Here is a 23,211-nt window from a genome sequence, read left to right on the forward strand (position 1 = left end):
ATAGTAAAGTTCCTCCATAATCTCTTACACATCAGGAGAGCAGTCTACATTTTATTTTTGTTGTAGAAAACATGGAAGCTTTAGGTGCTTGCCTGGGGCTTTTCTCAACATCTATTTAGTCCCCCTTATCCTCCTAAGGACGTTTGCCCCTGTGAACGTTTGGCTGTATTCTTATCTTTCTTTCAAGTCATGACTGTCCATGTGGATATCTGTCATTCAATACTTGTGTGGTTGCAGTACTGGAGCCAAAACTGCCCCCATCTTCAAGGCATACTTCCTATCTCTGTTGTTTAAATTGTACCCCATAGTCTTCTGCACTTTTGGTATGTCCTGACTTATGCTGTCCCTTGTCTCAATAGAGCCTTCCTGTTCCAGGCTTGTACCCTATGTATCCATCTAATTTGCCTAACCAGGATATACAACAATGGGAACAGCTACATTTGCGGTGTAGGGACCCTCTTCTACCAAGTGGTTTGAGGCCTAGAGTTTTTACCCTATGTGCCCAGTCATAAGATTCGCCCAACTGCGGCATGATCATTGGCCATTTACAGCATTCTCCCTGTACCACCTTGATATTTGTGTGACATACTTATGAGAATGGTTATTCCTGCTCCTGTCTTAGTCCATCCATGCCATACTCTGCCTCCTCTTTGGGGAAACGAAATGCAGTTGCTTTACCTTCATTATAAAATCTTGTAACTGTAGTTTTTATGAACGGGTGTATTTGTGGTTCACAGTCCACTTGAAGCAAGTGTCTAGCAGGATTGAACATAAAATCTGGCATTTTCATATTGTGTCATTTTTTTTCTTGAGATCATTTGACAGTCCTAGTTTACTGGGCACTGATTTTTAGGAGTAATGTTTTTCACTGATGTTCCAGGGTCACAATTCGCCTGCATTTGAAATTGTATAACCAAGAGACTTCCATTCGGAATTTGACGCTTGCAGGGTCATGAGAGCGAGTTGCCTGGGCTTTTTCTAAATAACAGAGGGATCTAGAGACACAGAATGCAATATAACACAATAAATAACTTGAATGTCCATTCAGTACTTCAGTTAATTTTAAAAAGGGATTTCATTTCAGGAAAGTACAATAGTTCACTTAAAGATGTGACACAAAAAGTATGATACACAAAGAGAGTATCTTCTGGGTCAGCATTTGTTTTCTTTTCAATCTCACTCACTATGCACTACAAATCTGTGTAATTTGAGTGACTGTATTTACAGAGAGATAATTTAACCCAGGCTCTGTATTCATCTAGCTGCGTGTGCTACGTAAGGATACTGCTGCATAACGAGAAAAACAAAAATGATGATGGGTGGCTGCTTGAATTTATCCCCGCCTCTGCTAATTACTTGAAGCAGCATTCCAGTCCATTGTTTTGGCCCCATTTTGCTATGTGAGACCAAGACGAGCTGTATACAAACCAGGCTTGTTCCTTCTTGGTCATCCAACCGGGACAGCAAGGCGAAATCCCCTCCAGATGGGGGACTACATTCCTCTACATTGCTGCTCAGGAGGCCTTTTTCTTCTATATGTAATTATATTTCTGCAAGGTGTAGCAGCAGTTTCCTGGGGCCAGGGGATTGGGCAACAGTGGGAATGATATTATGTATAATCATTTGCAGGATGCCAAGGCCCATATCAGACACCACACCAATTAAATGTCCACATCTAATCCACCTTTTATACTTCTTATCAGAAGAGGTGGGTGACTAGGATGGTGTTTTATTGTTGGAACTGAGAGAAAAGTACCATTGGGTTATGAGTGATTTGTGAAGAAACAAAGTACCTCCCATGTATATTTCCTGTTGACCCACCCCACTTAAAGTGCTTACTCCCATCCCTCTTGAATATGCAGTATGACTTTGTACAGTAGCAGTCAGACTCATTTTTTTTCTTCCGGGGACTGGTTCCTTGCTGAGGCCCCTTATCCAACTACATTTCCAGAGCAATAGTTATCCATCTACATGAAAATCTGATTTGAAGGAGTCTGCAGCAGGTGACTGACTGTTCAGGTGTAGAAGTCTAAATGAATGCCCCTTTTTCTGCGATTCGTGCCTGTGCTTACCTGCCCAAAAACTGCATGCCTTTCAATTGATAGAATAACTAGGTTACGAATGTATCAGGGCAAAAGTTGCATCATGTAGAAGACTGTCAGAAAAGAGGGGTTGTCTGTAAACTCTTATGTAGGTAGATATTTGGGTACCTGTGGAAAGGCACTTCGTAGTTGAATCCTGCATCTTCTAGCAATCTTAAGTATCTATATTGTTAATGTTTTTCGACTGTTAATTGTGCATGTGCTGAAGCATCCTGTTTGGTGTAAGGTCCGATGATGATTTGATATAAAGGAACAGTCTCGACCCTATTGAATAGTATGAATGCGGTTTGAAAGAATGGCCTGTAGGAGTGGTGTGGTGCCAGAATATGGCTGGGGACTTTCCTGATTGCTGAATTGACTGTAAGGTTTGTAATATACTTGTTGTCCTGTGCTTAGAAATAGCCTGAAGTTGTTATTGCTATCCAAGTCACACGTCGGGATTGACATTTGTGATAGCCAGGTATTTGCCATATTTTGGCTGTGTTGGCTTTGTTTCAGCTGGTCTGTCTAAAGTGTTCCATTGGAATTTGATTTTGCATGTCTTGGCTAGACTGAAAGGTACAGCTAGATGGTGGCATGAGTATAACTATGCTGTGTTGTATATGTTCTGACCAATGTATTTTGCTTGATGGTTACCTATTCTGTTGGACCAGTGCCTTCTTTGATCAGGTTGCTCCCTTAAATAACATGCATATTTGTAATTCTTCAAGATGCAGCCCATCAGTTTGGTCTTTTTGACATTTCACCTATTATTGCTGGACTCTAATGTGATGAACACCTAAACCATGCATTAGCATGGCCATTTGCAACAGTAAGTGCGGGCATTCTGCTGCTACTATTTGTGTGGTGGTTTATAAACCGAAGAACCGATTGCAACATTACATTATAAACCTATTGTTGCAAATAGGTTCACCCCATTTAGATACATTTTTTACATTTATTTATTTTTTACTTTACTGTAGGGGAGTCTCACAACTTGTGTCTCATCGACTGTAATCACATGGTAAATGGACTCTGCATGTTTACAGACAGTGTCTGTCTTTGAAGATAAGGCCGCTACGACGCAGCTAGGGGATGGGGCACTTGGCTGGTTACACGTGGGTACACTATGCACATGTTTACCTGCTGCACATGTGAGATTACTGTTGTGCACAGCCCGGTTACTACTCGCAGGTAGCCTGGCAAAGAGGGAACAGTGCAGGGTTAGATGTTGACCTGGAATAGGCCTTCTAATATTAGTGGGCACTCGTAGGTAAAGTTAGTATAGTTTACTGTTTTGTCTGCAATAACACTCAATCAGGGGTTTGTAAAGCGGCTACTCACATGTGAGTGTCTCAAGGCGCTGGGAGGGGAGGCAGCTCCGGATCAGTTGAAGAGCCAGGTCTTGAGGTCTTTCCTGAACGTGTGCAGGGTCGGGAAGCGTCTGATGTTCACAGGGAGCTCGTTCCAGGTTTTGGCTGCGATGTAGGAGAAGGCTCTCCAGCCTGTTCTGTGTCTGCGGATGCGGGGACCTCTGCCAGGGTGAGGTCGGCGGAGCGGAGGTTCCTCTTGGGTACGTGGAAAGATACTCTCTCGTTGAGGTATTTGGGTCCGATTTTGTGGAGGGATTTGTAGGCGTGGGTGAGGAGTTTGAAGGTGACCCTCTTCTCGACGGGGAGCCAGTGGAGGCCTCGTAGGTGTTGGGTCATGTGCTCATGGCGCGGTGTCTCGAGGACGAGTCTGGCTGCGGCGTTCTGGATGGTCTGGAGTCTGTGCAGGAGAGTTTTGTTGATTCCGGCATAGAGTGCATTGCCGTAGTCTAGTCTGCTGGTGATGAGTGCGTGGGTGACGGTCTTTCTGCAGTCAGAGGGTATCCACTTGAAGGTCTTTCGGAGGATGCGAAGGCAGTTTAAACTAGTGGAGGCGACGGCGTTGATCTGGTGGTTCATGGAGAGGGAGGAGTCGAGGATGATGCCAAGGCTCCGAGCGTGGTCTGTAGGGGTGGGTGGGCTCCGGAGGGCTGAGGGGCACCAGGTGTTGTCCCAGGCGGAGGTGCAGGGACCGAGGATGAGGACCTCTGTCTTCTCAGAGTGTAGCTTCAGGCAGCTGTCCTTCATCCAGGCTGCCACGTTCTTCATGCCTTCCTGGAAACAGTCTGGTGTCTTCGGGATTCTTCGTGAGAGAATGAGCTGTGTCGTCGGCGTAGGATACGATGCTGAGCCCGTGCTGTCTGACGATGGTGGCAAGGGGGGGGCATGTAGATGTTGAAAAGTGTGGGGCTGAGTGAGGATCCCTGGGGCACTCCGCAGTTGATTTCCGTGGGTTCGGAGAGGAAGGGCGGGAGTTGGATCGTCTGGGTTCTGCCAGAGAGGAAGGATTGGATCCAGTTGAGGGCGGCTCCTTGAATTCCCACGTCGTGCAGTCTGGCTGCGAGAGTGCGGTGTGAATCTGAAAGAAACACGTTAGTTAGATTCCTCACCTTAGAATATCCCCAGTTAGATTCCTCACCTTAGAATATCCCCAGTTAGATTCCTCACCTTAGAATATCCCCAGGCGTCAGACTGGATCCGGAAGATTTTTCGTCAGCAATACCCCTTGCGCGTCGCTAGGTGTCGTCTGCGGCTCCGTGTCCGTTGTCGGCGACGTGCGCCGGAATGACGTCGTCGGAGTACTTAGACGCCGCCCTCGCGCGCTGACGTCAGTTCTTCTTTTTTCCGCGCCAGTAAGCGCAGATCCGGGAGAGCTACCCCTTTAGTCACTTTTTGACTAACTTTTTCGATCCTTTTTGATCTTGTCTAACGACGCCAGTGCCGGTAGGATGCCTGGTTTTAAAGCCTGTGCTGACTGTAACCACCTGATGTCGGTTACGGACTATCACCGCCGGTGCCTGTACTGCTTGGGCCTCGACCACGACGCGGAGTCGTGTTCGGACTGCAAGGCCCTGACCTCGAAGGCTAGACGGGAGCGGTCCCGTAAGCTTCTCGAGATTCGCCACTCGGCTCCGCGCCCCTCTCGATCCCGGTCCAGGAGGAGGTCCAAGGATCGGTCGCGGAGCCGCAGCCGACGTCACCATCGGTCGTCGGGATCCAAGTCTTTGGGTAAGTCGAAGCATTCCAAGAGGCGACACCGCTCTTCGGACTCCCCTCGCCGGTCGCGCGACTCTGCCGAGGGTCTGGGTGGTTCCACCCCCGCGGCTCCGGCGGAGCCGCAGGCGCGGCGCAAGTCCCCATACCCGCCGGTCCCTGGGACTGACGCGACGCCGGCGGAGGTCAGTGCCTTCCTCTCGGCCATGAGGAGCCTGGCTCCGCCGTCGACGCCCGCTGGCGCGCCTTCGGGCCCCGCGGACCCGACAGGGCTGCCTTGCCTGCCGGTGGCTCCGGCCCCGGCACCGTCGACGGCTCCGGCCTCGACGCCGCAAGCGCCCGAGGGACCCGTTCCCGAGTCCCCACCGACGCCGGTCAACCTCGTCACGCCTCCTCCGCCGGCGTCGACACCGGTACCACCCCCGACGCCGACTCCGCTCGACGTCAAGCCCCAGTTCAGTCCCGCTCCGGGCCCGGCGCCGCTCCGGCGTCGATGGACGCCGCGTTCGGCACCGCTAGAGACACATTATGTCTACCGCCCGGCTCCGTACCTTCCTCCTGTATACCAGGAATCGGATGATGGAGACAACTGGGAGGGATCCGAGGATCCTATGGCCGCACAGGCTCAAATGTCACAGGACTGGGCAGATGAACTGGGGGAGGCCAGTGGCCTGGATACCTCTCCGGACACTGGATTCGTCTCTCCTCCGACTGTGGCTTCGGAGGAGGGCGCAGCTTTCTCTGTGGTGCTGCGCAAGGCGGCCGCAGCCCTTGGGCTCGAGCTGCCTGCCGTGGCTGTGAGGACTAACGTCCTCACTGAGGTGCTTCAGTCTGCAGCAAGCTCCACTGAGCCTCTGCTGCAATTCAATGAGGCCCTCATTGACGTTCTGCAGGGCACCTGGTCCAAGCCCTCCACAGTTTCTCCTGTGGACAGGAACGTCGCCAGGCGCCACCGCCCTGCTCCGGGCGACCCCAGTTTTCTGTCCCAACACCCTACCCCCGAGAGCCTGGTTATCCAGGCCTCTACCTCCCAATCCTCCTTCCCGACTGCTCCGCCGGACCGGGATTCCAAGGGACTGGAACAGTTTGGCAAGAAACTGTTCTCTTCCCTTAGTTTGGGCCTGCGGTCTTTAAACACCGCCTGTCTCTTGGACCGTTATTCCAACTCTCTGTGGGATGCGATGGAGGACGTGCTGCCCCTGTGTCCGGAGGAGGTCCAGACACGACTGACCCAGGCTCTGGCCGATGGGAGGGATGCAGCACGGCACGCTATCCGATGTGGGCTTGACACTACGGACTCGCTGGGTAGGGCAATTTCTACCACAGTGGCGCTTAGACGTCACGCCTGGCTGCGGTCCACGTCATTTTCGGGCGATGTCCAGAGCACTCTCATGGACATGCCCTTTGATGGCACTCGCCTCTTTGGCGAGAAAGCGGACAGTGCGCTGAACCGCTTTAAGGACTCCCGGGCTACGGCCAAGTCCTTGGGCCTCTCGGCCCCGCGGTCGCAAACTTCCGCCTTTCGCCCCTTTCGTGGCCAAGGAAGGGGTGCCTCCTCACGTGCGCCTAGCCACCAGCCGCAGAACCAACCTGCGCGCGGTCGCGGACGTGGTTTCCGCCGAGGCGGTTCTGGAGGACGACGAGGTCAGCCCACATCCACCCCGGCAGCATCCGCCTCAAAGCCTTCCTAGTCCGAGCTTTCAGGCCCATTCCACGCCAGTGGGCGGCAGAGTTCGCCATCACCTGCTCCACTGGCGGTCCATCACATCGGACAGGTGGGTGCTGCAAATCGTCCGAAGGGGCTACTCCCTCCCCTTCGAGACGACCCCTCCAGCCATGCCACCGCAGCACCACCGTATCTCGGGGGATCATTTGAATCTTCTCCACGAGGAAGTTTCGACCCTCTTGGCCAAGGGGGCCGTCGAGCGCGTTCTGAGCCCAGAAGTAGGTTGTGGTTGTTATTCCCACTACTTCCTGGTTCCCAAGAAGGGCAAAGGGGGCCTACGCCCTATCTTGGACCTCCGGAACGTCAATGCCTTCCTCCGGAAGGAAAGGTTCAAGATGTTGACTTTGGCTCAGGTTCTAGCTGCCCTAGACCCCGGAGACTGGATGGTAGCGTTGGACTTGCAGGACGCATATTTCCACATCCCCGTCCTGCCGGCCCACCGGCGTTGCCTGCGGTTCACGGTGGGCCAAGAGCACTTTCAGTTTACCGTGCTCCCCTTCGGCCTCACCAGTGCCCCTCGGGTGTTCACGAAAGTGATGGCGGTGGTCGCAGCTCATCTGCGCAGATCAGGGGTTCCAGTCTTCCCCTATCTCGACGACTGGTTGTTGAAGGCGGGCTCGCCCCAGGCAGTCGTCTCCCACCTCCAGACTACGGCGGATCTCCTGCATTTGCTGGGATTTTCCATCAACGTGCCGAAGTCACAACTGAGTCCCTCTCAGAAGCTCCTCTTCATCGGAGCGGTTCTCGATTCGGCGCAGTTCCGGGTCTATCCACCAGAACAGCGGGTCCGGGATATTCAGGCCCTGATTCCCATCTTTCGGCCTCTATCCTGGGTTTCGGTCAGGCTAGTGTTGCGGCTTCTGGGGCTGATGGCCTCCTGCATCCTACTAGTGCATCACGCCAGGCGGCGCATGCGGGCTCTGCAGTGGGACCTGAAGTTTCAGTGGGCCCAGCATCACGGCAACCTGTCCGACCATGTCTTGATCTCGGAGGGCACTGCACAGCAGTTGCAGTGGTGGCTCACGGACCGCGATTGGGTCCAGGGCAAGAGCCTCTCCCTTCCCCAACCAGAGAATGTCGTAGTGACGGATGCGTCCCTCCTGGGATGGGGTGGCCATATGGGAGAGGCGGAGATCAGAGGCCTCTGGTCTCCGGCGGAGTCTCGTCTCCACATCAACCTGTTGGAGTTGAGAGCGATCCGGCTTGCACTGAAAGCCTTCCTTCCCTCTGTCAGGGGAAGTGTCGTGCAGGTGTTCACGGACAACACCACCGCCATGTGGTATTGCAACAAACAGGGCGGGGTGGGGTCGTGGACCCTTTGTCAGGAGGCTCTGCGCCTCTGGACGTGGCTGGAACACCAGGGCGTCACCCTAGTGGTTCAACATCTGGCGGGCTCTCTGAACGCCAGAGCAGACGAACTCAGCCGCCGGTGCATGATGGATCACGAATGGCGTCTGAACTCCGAAGTGGCGCAAGGTCTCTTTCAGCAGTGGGGAGAGCCTTGGTGAGATCTATTCGCCACCGAAGAGAACGCGCAATGTCAGCAGTTCTGCGCGTTGGAATTTCCAAGGCGGCACTCGCTCGGCGACGCTTTTCGTCACGAGTGGAGTTGCAGTCTGTTGTACGCCTTTCCGCCTATACCACTTCTGCCCAGAGTGCTGAAGAAGATCAGGCGCGACCGGGCCCAAGTCATCTTGGTGGCTCCGGATTGGGCACGAAGGTACCGGTATCCCGAGCTACTCAGTATGTTGACCGATCCTCCGATACGTCTGCCCCTTCGGGAGGATCTTCTGTCGCAGCAGCAGGGGACGGTCCTCCACCCGAACCTGTCCAGCCTCCACCTCCATGCGTGGAGATTGAGCGGCGGCAGTTGATGCCATTTGACTTGCCTCCTGAAGTCTGTGATATCATTCTGGCAGCCAGGCGTCCCTCCACAAAGACGGTATACGCCTGCCGGTGGAACAAATTTGTGGCATGGTGCACAGCAAAGGCTGTGGATCCCCCTTTCCGCCCCTCTTTCTGAGGTTCTACTGTTTCTTCTTTCTTTGGCCCGGCAGGGCTCTGCCCTGGGCACCCTGAAAGGTTATCTTGCTGCCATCTCTGCCTTCTTGCGGCTTCCTGATCAGCCTTCTCTTTTCAAGTCCCCTGTGGTTACACGCTTTCTAAAAGGCATTACTCACACGTTCCCTCCTGTTCCTTTTGTAATGCCTCAGTGGGACTTGAATCTTGTCTTGACATTCCTGATGTGCGCTCCCTTCGAGCCTCTTCACAATTGTCCTCTTCGTCTGCTGACGCTTAAGACTGCTTTTCTGGTAGCCATCACCTCGGCTAGACGGGTGAGTGAGCTCCAGGCTTTATCTTCAAAGCCTCCTTTTCTGTCTGTTCATCCGGTCAAGGTTGTCCTTCTGCCTCGTCGCTCCTTTCTTCCGAAAGTGGTGACTCCATTTCATCTTGGGCAGTCTGTCACCTTGCCCACCTTCTTTCCGCCTCCGCATCCTTCCAAAGAGGAAGAGAGGCTCCACCGTCTGGACCCAAAACGTGCGCTCTCCTTTTATTTGGACCGCACAAAGCAGTTCTGGGTGGACGACCAGCTTTTCGTTGGATACGTGGGTGCTAAGAAGGGGAAAGCTGTGCACAAACGGACCATCTCTCGGTGGGTCGTTTTGTGCATCAAAATTTGTTACTCCTTGGCAAAAAAGGACCCTCCTGTTGGGCTGCGTGGCCATTCTACTCGGGCCACAGCGGCTACTACTGCTTTGGGACGAGGTGTCCCTTTGCAGGACATCTGTCAGGCGGCAACGTGGGCTTCGCTACACACGTTTGCCAGGCATTATTGCCTTGACAGCCAAGTCCGGAGGGATGGCTTCTTTGGCCGTTCTGTCCTCCAGGACTTTCTGGTGTGATCTTGGTTCGCAGACCCACCACCGGGGATGGTATTGCTTGGGTATCTATTCTAAGGTGAGGAATCTAACGTGTTTCTTTCAGATGAACAAGTTACTTACCTTCGGTAACGATGTATCTGTAAGAAACATTAGTTAGTTAGATTCCTCACCGACCCACCCATCCTCCCCGTTCTGCGAACTGACATCTAGGGTTAAGGTTATCCTTTTCAGGCCCCTAGATTTTATTTTTGGCACCAGTGTCGGTCTTTGCATGGCTCTGCGTTCCTGGCGCGGAAAGCTATGTACAAGAACTGACGTCAGCGCGCGAGGGCGGCGTCTAAGTACTCCGACGTCATTCCGGCGCACGACGCTGACGACGGACGCGGAGCCGCAGACTACGCCTAGCGACGCGCAAGGTGTATTGCTGACGAAAAATCTTCCGGATCCAGTCTGACGCCTGGGGATATTCTAAGGTGAGGAATCTAACTAACTAATGTTTCTTACAGATACATCGTTACCGAAGGTAAGTAACTTGTTCAACGGTGCCGAAGGCTGTGGAGAGGTCTAGGAGGGCCGCGGTGTGTCCCTGGTCGAGTAGCATGCGGATGTCGTCAGTGGCGGCAAGGAGGGCCGTCTCGGTGCTGTGGTTGCTGCGGAATCCTGACTGGGAGGCGTCCAGGATGAAGTTCTCTTCTATGAAGGTGGTCAGCTGGGTGTTTACGAGTCTTTCGGTGACTTTGGCCGCAAAGGGGAGGAGAGAGGCCGGTTTTTTTTCAGGTCCGTTGGGTCGGCTGAGGGTTTCTTGAGGAGGGGTTTTACTTCCGCTTGTTTCCAGTTGTCTGGGCAGATGCAGGATCTGAGGGAGGCGTTGATGAGGTGACGGCCCTGTGGAAGATGTGCAGTGGGCAGGGGTCAATAGGGGCTCCAGAGTGGGTTTTCTTCATGGTCGCTGTGATGTGTTCGACGGTAACGGGGTCTCAGGACGTGATGGTCGGCGTATCTGCGGCGGTGTTGCTCGTCGTTGGTTCGCTGAAATTGTCGTAAAGGGCCTTTATCTTCAGATGGAAGTAGGTGCTGAGATTGTTGCAGAGTTCCTGGGAAGGTGTGATGTCCGTGCTTTCGCAGGTGGGTTTTGCGAGCTGCTGTATGACGTTGAACAGTTCCCTGGCGTTGATCGCGTTGGTCTGGACCTTGTCTCATATGAAGGTCCGTTTGGTGTCTCTTATTAGTTGGTGGTTGGACCATGTCTCTTATGAAGGTCCATTTGGTGTCTCTTATTAGTTGGTGGTATTCCTTCAGGGCGCTCTTGTGGTCGTTGCGAGTTTCCGTAGTTTTCAGGTTTCGCCAGGTTTTCTCTAGGTGCCTGCAGGAGCGTCTGGCTTCTTGAAGTTCTGTGGTGTTTGGTGGGGTGGCGCAGGGGTGCAAGCTTGTCGGCGCAGCTAGCGATCCAGCGGTGGAATTCCTTGGCTCCGGAGCTGGCACCAGTGGTTGCGCTGGGGGGGGTCTTGGAGGAGGGTGGTGTTTAGGAGCTCCTCTGTGACCTTGCTCCAGCTCCTTTGTGGCGGGTTTGGGTGCGGTGGTGGTGTTGAAGGTGAAAGTGGTGGTCGGTCCAGAGGGGCTGGGTGGTGTGGCAGAAGCGGATGTTAGTTCATCCCGTGAAGATGGGGTCGAGGGTGTGGCCCGCTCTGTGGGTGGGTGTGTTGACTATCTGCTTCAACCCTAGGTTGGCGCGGTTGGCCAGGAGAGCAGTGGAGTCGGGGTCGTTGCTGTTGTCGAGGTGGAAGTTCAAGTCGCCGAGTAGCATGTAGTCCGTGGAGGTGATGGCGTGGGGTGAGCTCGCTGATGATAGTCGCGTGATGAGTGCGCGGTTCTGGTGGTCTGTAGATGAGGATGCCGCGTACTGTGATCCTGGGGCTTGTTTGGTCTGGAAGTGGAGGTGTTCCGTGTTCCGTGTTGGAGTGGGGGTCGCTCGTGCTGGATGTGGAGAGGCGGTGTGGGGTCTTTTGTGCGATGGCGAGTCCTCCTCCTGGGTGGTGTGGACGGTCCTTTCCCTGGATCTTGTAGCCGTCGGGGGACCGGAGGTGGCGTTGGTCCAGGTTTCCGTGAAGAAGGCGACGTCGGGCGAGTGGGTGTCGAGTAGGTCCCATATCTCGATGGCGTGTCGGTGCAGGGAGCGCACGTTGAGCAGGATGCAGGTCAGGGTTTCAGTGGTGCGTGCATCGGGACTTCCTTCGGAGGTTGCGGCAGCTCGGTCGATGGTCAAGGGTTTGCGACAGAGTCTGCACGAGAACTGCCTGTGGGTGTTCTGCGTGTCTTCCGTTGCTTCGTAGCGGTGAGGCCTGGGAGAACCAGGGGTGCTAGTCGCGGACGAGCGCATACAGGCTTTCCTTAGGCTCGCCAGCGGCCGCCATTATGTAGGGGAGGGAGGGACGAGTAGCCGGGAGGCGGGAAGGTCAGGGGGAGGAGTCCCGGGTGGACACGGCAGCGGGAAACAGCGGAAAAACGGCGGGGAGAGGGGTGAAAAGGGCAACTGAGGCGGACAATGCAAGAGACTCACGGGGCAAAAACAGAGACAGACAAAGGAAATCGCCACAATAAGGCAAGGCAATGCGGCAGAAATGCAACACCATGAGGCAGAGCAAAGCGGAGAAAAACGAAAACACAGCGAGGCAAGCAAAGCGGAAAAACGAAACAAAGCACAGTGAGGCAGAGAATAGTGGCAAAACAGCGAAGGGAAACGCTATCAGGCACAACGCAGCACAACCGACACCAGCAACAGGGTGGAATCAAACCCCGCACGCAGGGGCTGGCAGGCAACACACAGCACAGCGGAGCTGCAGGGAGAGTGTGATCCTGGGACCGGAGTCGGAGGTCTCGCTCGCTGTTCTACCTACAGGGGAAAATCTGCCTTGGAGTGCAGTTTAACTTCCCTTAAGCCAACTAAGTTCCTTTAGGTATGAAACTATGGTGAAACCTATGCACCCATTTTGAATGTGCAGGTCCCAAGATAATGCATGTACACATTATGGGTCATCAAAAAATGTTCATATTTCCCTGGCTCTGCACGAGATCAAATTCAACCCTGCTGGGCCAAGTTAATTATTCTGCTCCCCAGCAGAGGGAACAAAGGCCGCCCCACACAAAAGTATAAGTAACAGTTCTTCACTCCGCTCTGGAGGAAGAAGGGGTGGGGGAGGAAAATCTGCATCAGTTAATTAGCTGTGCATTGCACCAGAGTTGGGACAGCCGAGGCCCACTGAACAGAAGAGGACGCCCAGACCTCTAGAGCCAGCAAAGGAGGGAGCTTCCCCTTTGAAGTTGAGGTGGAAAGGTCCCTGGCAGTGATATCAGATTGGGGTGCAGCTGAGGCCCCCAGAGAAGATGTGAACAGTGATCCTGGATTGTCCCAGCATGCTGTGCAAGAGGGTTGGGACAGGGGTGGCGGTGTGATGTGGTACCTAGGATTGGCCCGTAGTGCCTAACTTCTTGAACTTTAAACCTCTTGCACAAGCAAGAGTTGTTGTTGGAGTTGCATACTGAATTAAGTATCAGCAGCAGCCATGAACAACTGGAAAGACAAGCCCCCTGATGCCCTAATGAACCAAGGACTCTGCCTACAGTTGACCTCCGAACCAATGGGTCTCTCCAGTATCAGGGAATCATGTTCCCTTACATTCCTTAAAGACCAATTGGGGGAAGATCTAGACTTCTGGGCGAAGAACAACACCAGACACAAGGACCAGGATACAAGCTGCCACTGGAAGCCAGTGGAACCAGCTCCCTGTAAAGTATGTTTCTTTTCTTAGGGCAGGATGCCTACTAAAATTACTCCCATGACTAGAGCTCCTCTCCATCAGCCCAGGATCAAAATAATCAGCCCATCTGGGTACAAGTTATAGCCTTTTACAGGTTTTGACTCTCTGCAAGAAAACAGTGTGTGTGTGGAGCTCCACTGCAAATTCTAAATTTACCCCCCGAGTGTGTTATGGCCTGGGAGGAGACGCAAAGGTCCATTAATTATTGATGAGCCTGGAATGGGGTGTGCATTTAACTGTCACCCAGAGCTCTTCGGGGACCCCATTCCCTGGACCGGTTCATTCAAACAAGGGGCCTGGGATTCCATATCTGGGCCCCTAACTCAAGATTAGGGGGAGCGCCATTGTGCCCCCCACCCCAACGAGTAAGAAAGGGACCCAGGACCCCATCTCGGGCCTTTGAGGTGGAAGAAATCAGGGTGCTCGGAGCCCACCGTTGCACCTGCCCATAGCAGGGGGCTCGGCCCTGCTCCCCGTACCCATGTCTGGTGGGGAGTAGGGTGGCCCCCGCCAGTTCAACATGCAGTGTGAATCTAAGTTGCCAGCTCCAGTGCCTTATTTGAAAGGGTCCCCTACTATTCCCCCCTATATTGTGATGTTCTATCTGATGTAGGTAGGGGTACTGTGAGTTTAGGGGTCATGACCATTTTAGGATCAAATTTGATTGCAGAACGGAATGTCACCTACGATATTTTTAATCTGCCTGATGTGCATATTTTTTTAGATTAATGTGTAGTATTTAGTAGGGTTTGTGTAATAAATGGACAATCATTTATTTAGTGTTATTGTGTGCAAGTGATTACTAGCCCACACTACCTCCTCTAAGTAGGTCTTGGGCTACTATGCTTTTCTTCCCTGAGAGAGCCCAGTGCTACGATGGGGTGCTTGGTTCCCAGTAAGAGAATATTGTGGACCTATTACCCCACATTCTGCACAGCTAATGACTCAATTTCTTAAACCTATTTTTTGACCAAAGTATAATGTCTTGAAAAATGTGTATTCTTCTGTTGTTGGTGATGATCATTAATTATTTTGTTTTATGTTTTAGACTATTGGACTCCTGATATTAAGAATGTTAGTTTCCTTGACCCACCTCCCTTCATACATAATCATCCAGTTTCCAACCGAACATTCTAAATGCACTTGGTACACTTTGGCTTTTCTTTTTGGAATTATTAGCCTAATTGTTGGGATGTTTTTGCGGACTGTATTGGCTCATTAACAGCTTAAGTATTAAGTGAATGTTTTCTGGAGATTTTGAGCTATGTCTGCAATCTCTTCCCCCTATCATGGTTGCCCACCTGTTAGATGTACACCTCCCAAGGTGGGTGCAATGATAGGACATCCTTATGAGCATAAAAAGGCCAAGGGACTTATTAGGTTATTGTGGGGCTTTTAGAACCTTTCTATTGAGGCTTTTTCAGGGCACATTTTGTTCAGTGTAGGATCAAATGTGCTACTGCAGTTGCTGCATGAAGATGAACTACTAATTATTAGCTAAACGAGACCTTTTTTATTCTGTTCAGGGCACCTTTCCAAACACAGGAGCCAGAATAATGCTTTTTACTGGTGGTCCCCCAACGCAAGGGCCAGGCATGGTTGTTGGTGATGAACTGAAAACACCCATTCGCTCCTGGCATGACTTAGAAAAAGATAATGCCCGTTTCATGAAGAAAGCAACAAAGGTAAGAATGTTAAATGTTTTGGAGTGATGGAGAATCAGCCGCATCCTCCCAGATCGCGAGAAGCTTCTCTTGTGTGTGAGCACTAGTTCGTTTAAAAATGGACAAAAGCTGTTAGTGAGGGCTGTTAACTCTTGCTTGACAATGTAAGCTGTCTGTAACTGTGTTCTGTAATGCTGTGACCATGTTGCAATCTACAAAATGGCAGGGTACTTTAAAACCGCATCACACATTGCAATTCAAAAGCCTACGTTTAATGTCCGAAAAACAAGAGTTTTTGTAAATGTTAAGTCTTATGAAGACCAGTGACGAGTCCAGTACAGACTGTAAAGTCTATGCAAAAGAAAAGAAGGGTTTATTGAACTTCTGTTCAGTTCTTTAGTACTTCTAGAATAGTGAATACACTTTCACTATATCTTGGGTGTGTCAGACTGTATACACACCTTAAGAGAGAATAATTATCATATGTGGCAGGCTTACTTGTACCTTGAATGGTGGCACGGGGTTAAAAATAGTTGTGCTCCCCACTGCTTCAGCTTAATTTCCCTTGTCTGGGAGCAATAGCAGCCCAAGCATGCATCAGTTAGAAACGTTATCCTCTGACAAGTGCTGGAAACAAATGCACTGGACCTCCCTCCACTCCAGTTAGCAAGACCTAAGCAGCTATGCTTAGTATGGGCTATTTAATCATTAAGGTCTGTGAATTGCGGTCCATGTTGTTATGCCGTATGGTCTACACAAATTCTAAAGTGCTCATAAAAAGTTAAAAATGGCAAAGAAAACTTCAGCAGGAGAGAGTTTCAAACTGAGACACCTAGCTGAATGCCTGTTAGACCACTAACACTTCAGTTACGGCAAAAGAGCTTCCACCATTTTAATTGCAATGCAGTATACACGAGTCAAGAGTATTTGACCAGGTAACTTTTGTACTACCGTGTCTAGATATGCTATTTTTGTCTCCCCACTTGGATGTAGTATTTGAACCAGAGGTACTGAAGGCAAGTTCACTAAATAGGGGGCTTCTGTGTTTGGCATAGTAAGCAGGGTTTCAGTTGAAATTCGTTTAGTTAATGTAAAAAACGTTGTGATCCTTGTGTTTCTGTTCTGTTTTCAGAATTGCATACGCTGACTCTTATGAGCAGAGATAAAGAGTTTTCAAGTATATGCCATAGTTGATGGTTTGTTTAAAAAAAAAAACAAATCTCTCATGCCACTACCAATTAGTGGCTTATTTAAATTCTTATGACATAGTAAGATGTAACTAGGTATTGTCTTACACCAAATTGATTGCTTGAAGAGACCATGTGGAATGTTATCTTCAAGCCAGCAACTGCTGGCCTTCTACTTTTCTAACCAAATAAATTCCTTATTCTTATTAGAGTGAATCCTAAAGAGGAGAAAATCAACATGTTTGAAATTCTAACTTATAAAAATCACTGACTTGAGTTTTTTAAAAACATGAATAAATACAGAAAGTCATCTTATGCATAGATTGTCTTTCCTTTGTGGCTTATTGCTACAAACATTTGTCTATGCTGAAATTGTCTAAAAGGGGACTCATTGTCATGGGATTTTGCTCCATTTGTATTATTGAAACATTTTTAAAGAAATGTTTCCTTGGGATCCGACCCATGTTGTAAATCAAGAACGAGTGAAGACTATATATAAATCAAACTTTGATTATAGGCAAGTCAATTGCATATTAGCTAGCAAATGGCAATTTGTTTTTCATGTTCTTGTTTTTTGAATTGGTGGTTCTTTACAGCTGTTATGGCACTAAACTGTCTGTTTCAAATTATACTATGCCAGGAATTGGTGGAATGTAGTTGTAGGAGATAGAAGAGCAATGATGGGAATGCCCACCGCTTCCCCGTCCTGCCTCGTACATTTCATTCTTCAGATTGAGACTTACTTGTACGCATATTGCAGTTTTGAGAGTGCATTAGGATTTTTTTTTTCTTTTTCTGTTTCAGCATTATGAGGCCTTAGCGAACCGTACTGCTGCCAATGGTCACTGCATTGATATTTATGCCTGCGCTCTGGATCAGACTGGCCTTTTAGAAATGAAATGTTGTTCAAACCTGACTGGGTAGGTAATTGTTGCTTGCTTGATAAGTTGCAGTGTGTACTGCCATCTCCTGTGCATGCATCTGCGAGATGGTATTAATGAAGCTGGTAAAAGATTCTTCAGTACTGTTGCTGTAACCTTGATGGGTGTAGTGTTGCGCTACATTTGGCTGCTTAATTTGCTAAAACACAACGGACAGACAAGTAGGAGTGCATGTTTATCAGTTAAATAAATGTGGACATATACCATTTTACGACTCTATTTATTCTCAAAATATATATGGATAAATACCAATAGGATGGCCCAAAAATAAATATGGATAAAGATAGACAAAAAGGTTAAACAATTTTATTTTTTTTAAATCATAAAACTGGGAGCCCTAATTATGATAGAGGTACATGCATAAAGTAATCACAGTGTCCGAGTTTGTTTGATTCTGTAGGAACCTTTATAACCATGCAAGATCCTGTACTTTGTCTCTCATTTTTGCATTACCGTTTATAAAACACAGCACCATGAAGTGCCGCAAAAAAAAACTCAGAATGAAAAAAGGGCAGCATTCACCAAAAGCTTTCATTTCTTCTAGAAAAGGAGAATAAGTTACTAGAGACGTGTAAAAGTTCATGAGTTTCACACAGCTGTAGTGGCCCATGATTGCATTAGCACTTTAGACAGTTATGAAAAGTCTCAGATCCTTTATCCATATGTATTGATTACTAAGTGCTATCACTAGTTTAGCAGGATCCAACTTTTGCATCCATTGTGGTTCATATACACAGCTTATCACATGTAAATGAAGAATCCATGTCATGTGAAGTGTGATTAATAGAACAAAAGACCTCATTTAGATGTAGGCAGTGATGGGACAGGGCTGCTAAAAATTTGTGGCTGTTCATCGGTCTACCTTGCACTTCCCTGTCTTATTTAGAGTTGAAGATGATGGTTTTCTTGATTCTCCAACATTGGATTTTTCGTGCATTCCCATGCTTGTTTCAATACCCATCATCAGGCTGGGAATCCAAGGTAAATTTAAATAGCAATAAGTAGTGTTAAAATGGCCATAGGCCTGAACAACAGTGTTTGTTTAGTAGCACATCCACCTCATTTGAAGCAACCCGAATGTCAACTAGTGGGGTGGAAGTGCTATTTCTCCTACTCCTGTGAAGCAGCGGACCTGCTTAACTGCATCCTGCAGGCACCCAAAGAGACATGAGAGGACTTCAAGACCACAAAAATCCGACACCTAAGGACAGCACTGCACCCGTCACTCCAAGCCTGAGTTGAAGTGGGCCAACGGTGCCACTGCGGTCCCCCTGCCCTCCAGAGACCGATTACACTGTGGTTTCACCTCTCATGGACTTGCAGATGTCGCATGCACGCATTGACCCTCCTCCGTGTCTGCTCCTGGTAAGGAAAACTCAACACCTCTGCACCTGGCGCCCCTGGACCCTGGAGAATAGGACCAAAGGTGTCCTTACGTCCCGAACATCGTGAGGCCTGTGTCCCCCTGTTGGTTCAGCCCGACTGGCCTCATCCTGCAGCCTCTTGACACGAAGACTGATCCCCCGTAGACTAATATTGGGCACCCAATGCTGTTTTGCACCCCCTGCATCCAGCCATTCTACAGCCGCTCCTGGTGTTTTGCTGGTGCTGTCTTAGACCTTGCCCACCACTCACCTTAACTCCTGGTGATTGGTCCCGTACGTCGCTGTACTGTAGCTGAATGCCGTTCTTATCCCATAGGATAACATTGCAGCTTCTGAAAATCGTACTGTGTTGATGCTTTAAATGCAACAGTATTTCTATTGTAAAACGTACTTACCTGATCTAACTGATTCTGGTGCCTAAATATATATAAAGACAAGTATTATTATTATTATTAGGAATTGGTGTGGATCTCCTTATTGAGTTGTGTGCATCATTTATTGAAACGCCCGCGTCCTAGACGTTGAGTGTTTATTTTCCATGGCAGACTCTTGTTTTGGGAATCTGCCCTTGGAGATTTAAAAAAATATGTGCAGATTGTTCAGCCATGTCATACTACAGTGGTAGATCAAATGTATAATTATTTTTTGTAAAGTGGATGGCGCCATGAAGGTGGGTGTTGCTTAGGTGGGGGAAAAACACCAGAAAGAAGGCCAGTTTCAGATTTGATCGGCCAATGGTAACCATCCCCTCCTGACATTTAAGTCAGCCCATCAATTTTGCCTATCTTAAAATCGTGCTTCATAAATTGCATAGACAATAATAGTCTGGTAGATTGAGAGCTATAGATGACTGACACAGTAGGAAGAAGTGCTTTCATTGAAATGTACACCTGTGCATAATGCTTTGTACTGTCATTTTGGTGTTGCCCGTTTGAATAAAAGTAATACAGCAATGTCTTCTAAAACCTTAACCTAACCTCCTCCTCCTTTAATGTGTTTCAGAGGGCACATGGTAATGGGAGACTCTTTCAATACATCTCTATTCAAGCAAACGTTTCAAAGAGTTTTCAGCAAAGATTTCAATGGAGAATTTCGAATGGCATTTGGAGCAACGTTGGAAGTGAAGGTGAGAACCTGAAGTGAAAGCAGATTGGAAGCGCTTTTCCTGGGGATGAAAAGGAATAGAATAACAATCTTTTAAACTAGTTTATCAAATTTTCATGAACACAGTCTTGAAAACATTTTTTTTTTAAAAGGTCAATTCTTCATTGATCTCATCCAACACATTTCTTCAGCACATCAATGATCATTCCAAGTTGTTGGTAAACCAAAGATGCCCTCCCTGTACCTCTTCAGTGTATTGTGTAAATGTAGTACCTCTGTCCAATACTTGGTGGGTGATAACCCCAACAACTATAAACCTCACAATGTTACTTTCATAAATTATGGGAATTTGACATCTCTCGCTTTCAAGTTCAAGTTTCAAGTTCAAGAGCTCGACAAGACCACACAAATGTCATATGTTTGCTTACAATGATCCTTCCCAACTTTGGCGCAAATTATGAAATTCATGTGATTCCAGTTTCATGAATTCCAGCATTTGTCCAAAAAACATCTGTTCAGTTATCACACTTTGATATTTAGAAAAGCAATGACTGTTAGATCCTCAATACTTGTGACTGTCTACTCTGTAAAGACGACTGACCACATCATAGTAACCATTTTTTACTGGACAGAAGAATCTGTGTCGAGACCCTTGCCTGCTGTATATTTCATAGCTTAGTGTGTTGGGGGTGATTTAGCCTGTTTCATGGCATATTTGTGGATTAGGCCCAGTGCGTGATTGATGTATGGGGAAGTGGAACCCTCCTTCCTTGGTAGTGGTTAGTCCTGACTCCACACTTTGCTGCCTAGAATTATTTTATATTGAGCCCACAACTGAAAGGTGGACGCGGACCCTGCGATCAGAGCTCAAAAAGGTTTTTTATACTGTAACCATTGATTATAGATGACATTTGGTGTGTATTGGGGAATGCCACTAGTGTAGAACTACAGTTGGGAGACTAGTGCTGGAATAAAATACAACTTCTGCCAGTGGCTGCTAAGATAGCTTAGTTAATAAAGTGGTTACTACTGAAATCTCTTGGTAACTTACAGGTCACAGTTTCTAGTCCTGGCGGAGACTGATTATATGGTTCATCTTAAAATGGAAACAAGTTTAGTCATATCACTTTTTATTAATGCCTTTTACAGAGGTCATTAAGAGCTACAGATGATCTTGAGGATAAGCGCTGTTGGCGACAGAAAGAAGATACAGAGTAATTAAACTGAAATATCATAAATGTAATTAGAATTCAGTTTATATTAGTCTTAAACCATTGCTTGGTAGTACTGAGCCGTAGCATTTATTATGATTCTATTTTTTTTTTTTAAATTCTGCATGTTTCTTGGTAGTTTCATTCATATTTGCAGCACTTTCCTTACCATGACTGCTACTCTAGAGGCTCTATGTACTTTCACAGGAGACTATCTTTTTGCCACAAAAGTCACCCAGAACAGTCATACACAATGAGTGCATAGCTAGCTTCAAAACAGGAGCAGTAGAGGGTGTAGGAGTGCGTAGGGGCTACCATCCACATATACAGCTCGTCCAGCTGTAATTACTCAGAATGTCACCATGTTCCATGTGTTTGCAGATTGAAAGGTGAATTTCCAAACAAAGTAGGGAGGGATTAGGATTGGTGTTAGGTTGTGTCCATGTGGTCAGTGATTTTCCTTTCTTGTCCTCACTTAGTCTTTTTTTAAAGTACAGACAATCTTCATGTCAATGTTATCCATGTTTGGAAAAAATGTAATTCGATTAATTTAAAAAGTATATTTCTAAAACCAACTGTACGTGAGAAGTTGGGTTGCTTTGAACGTTACTATAGTTTAAAAATGTTTTTTTTTTTAATGCTGATCTATAAGCAGTGTAAATGAGCGTGCGTTTGAATTAACACCTTACTGGCATTTGTTCATAGTGCTAGGCAGTTAAATAAACCTTTTGGGCGACCATAAGCAGCCAGTTGTCTCAACGTGGCTGGTCTTGTTGCACTACTGGTCAAAGGAGACTCTGGAAGCTGGTACAGTTTGAAATAATAGTTTGGTTCCAGGACTACCAGTAAAGCATGTTTTTACATTGTAACGTGCCATTTAGAAAAAAAATGATTAATTTGTCCTTCTCGGTTTTGAAATATTGAATGTTTGTGAAAAAGTGGCAGTACACATATTTTAGTATATCATTGTCCCACACCTTTCTGAAAAAGTTGGTCATTAACGTATTGATTTGTTAAAATTATTATTAAATATTGTTTTTGTTACAGACCTCGAGGGAGCTGAAGATTTCTGGGGCAATTGGACCATGTGTATCACTAAATATCAAGGGCCCATGTGTGTCTGAAAATGTAAGTCTTTCTACTCCACCAGCTTCATTGGTAGTTTAAGATTTAGAGTATGACTACATTTTACTAGAGATACAGAGGTAACCAAAGCAGCCTAGTTATTGTCTAATTTGGATAACATGTACAAAAGCCTGAGTAACTTAGCTTGGTTAGTGGCACAAAACATGCCCAGAATTCAGCTCCGCCTCTGGAGCATGTTAGGGTTTGCATCATGAGTGACGTTACTGAATGCAAATTGTTTAATGCCTTTTCAGCAGCCTAGCGCCTAAACATTTCTTTATAAGAATATTTTAAGGCAAAGAGACCTTTATAAAATAATTAATGTGGTTCTAAAAAGTTATGCTTGATTTGAATTAATCTTATTTATTTTCCCTTCACATGTTTATTTGTTGCACTGAATTGTAAATGTCAAGAAAAGAACGCATGTTGCTTCAGTGGCAGTTCTTTACTATGACCGATGCTTTTTCGGTTTCTAGACTGGGAACACTGCTTGAAGTAACCTGAAATATAATTAAACTTCATCCCTGAATGCTAAAGATTTGAATTTAATGGGCCTTGTAAACCAGGAGTCCCTTATATTCCGGTTGTGGAAATAATGCACACCAGAGTGTGGTGTTTGCCGATTACTAATGGAGCTGGGTGACATCTCGTCTTCTCATGCAATATTATCTTCCACTCCCCACTGTGTGTTTTTGATTGTTATTGCATGACTTGCCAACCTGCTTCAATATTGGTGCACTTGATTCTCCCATCATTGAATGGAGTTGCTGTTTGCAGGCAAGATATCAATATTGCAGTCACTCATGTAAATGGAGGGAGATGTGAACTGACACTTGTTGTAGGAAACTGAGCAGACAAACAACAGTCCATTCGTTCCATGCTCCAGCAGGGCAAAATAAATCCTAAAAGCAACACTGGTAAACATGTTGGTTAACTGCTGTTTGAGGGTCTGCTTCTCTAGACTGCACCAGACATGAAGGGGATGATCTTTATGCCCTTTGAACGTT

At 48.0% G+C, this 23,211-nt stretch overlaps 1 protein-coding gene across 1 annotated transcript in view; it reads left to right on the top strand.

Annotated features, from left to right (window-relative positions):
* The window catches only part of SEC23B (SEC23 homolog B, COPII component), a 117,986-nt gene that overhangs the window by 34,200 nt on the left and 60,575 nt on the right, over nucleotides 1-23,211 (top strand). Inside the window, exons 8-11 of the mRNA XM_085611771.1 lie at nucleotides 15,114-15,272; nucleotides 17,243-17,358; nucleotides 19,767-19,890; nucleotides 22,127-22,245. Coding sequence (XP_085467897.1) covers nucleotides 15,114-15,272; nucleotides 17,243-17,358; nucleotides 19,767-19,890; nucleotides 22,127-22,245 — 518 coding nt within the window. The remainder of the gene's footprint in view (nucleotides 1-15,113; nucleotides 15,273-17,242; nucleotides 17,359-19,766; nucleotides 19,891-22,126; nucleotides 22,246-23,211) is intronic.

Source organism: Triturus cristatus, chromosome 6 (genome assembly GCF_964204655.1).
Source record: "Triturus cristatus chromosome 6, aTriCri1.1, whole genome shotgun sequence".
Classification (NCBI taxonomy): Eukaryota; Metazoa; Chordata; class Amphibia; order Caudata; family Salamandridae; genus Triturus; species Triturus cristatus.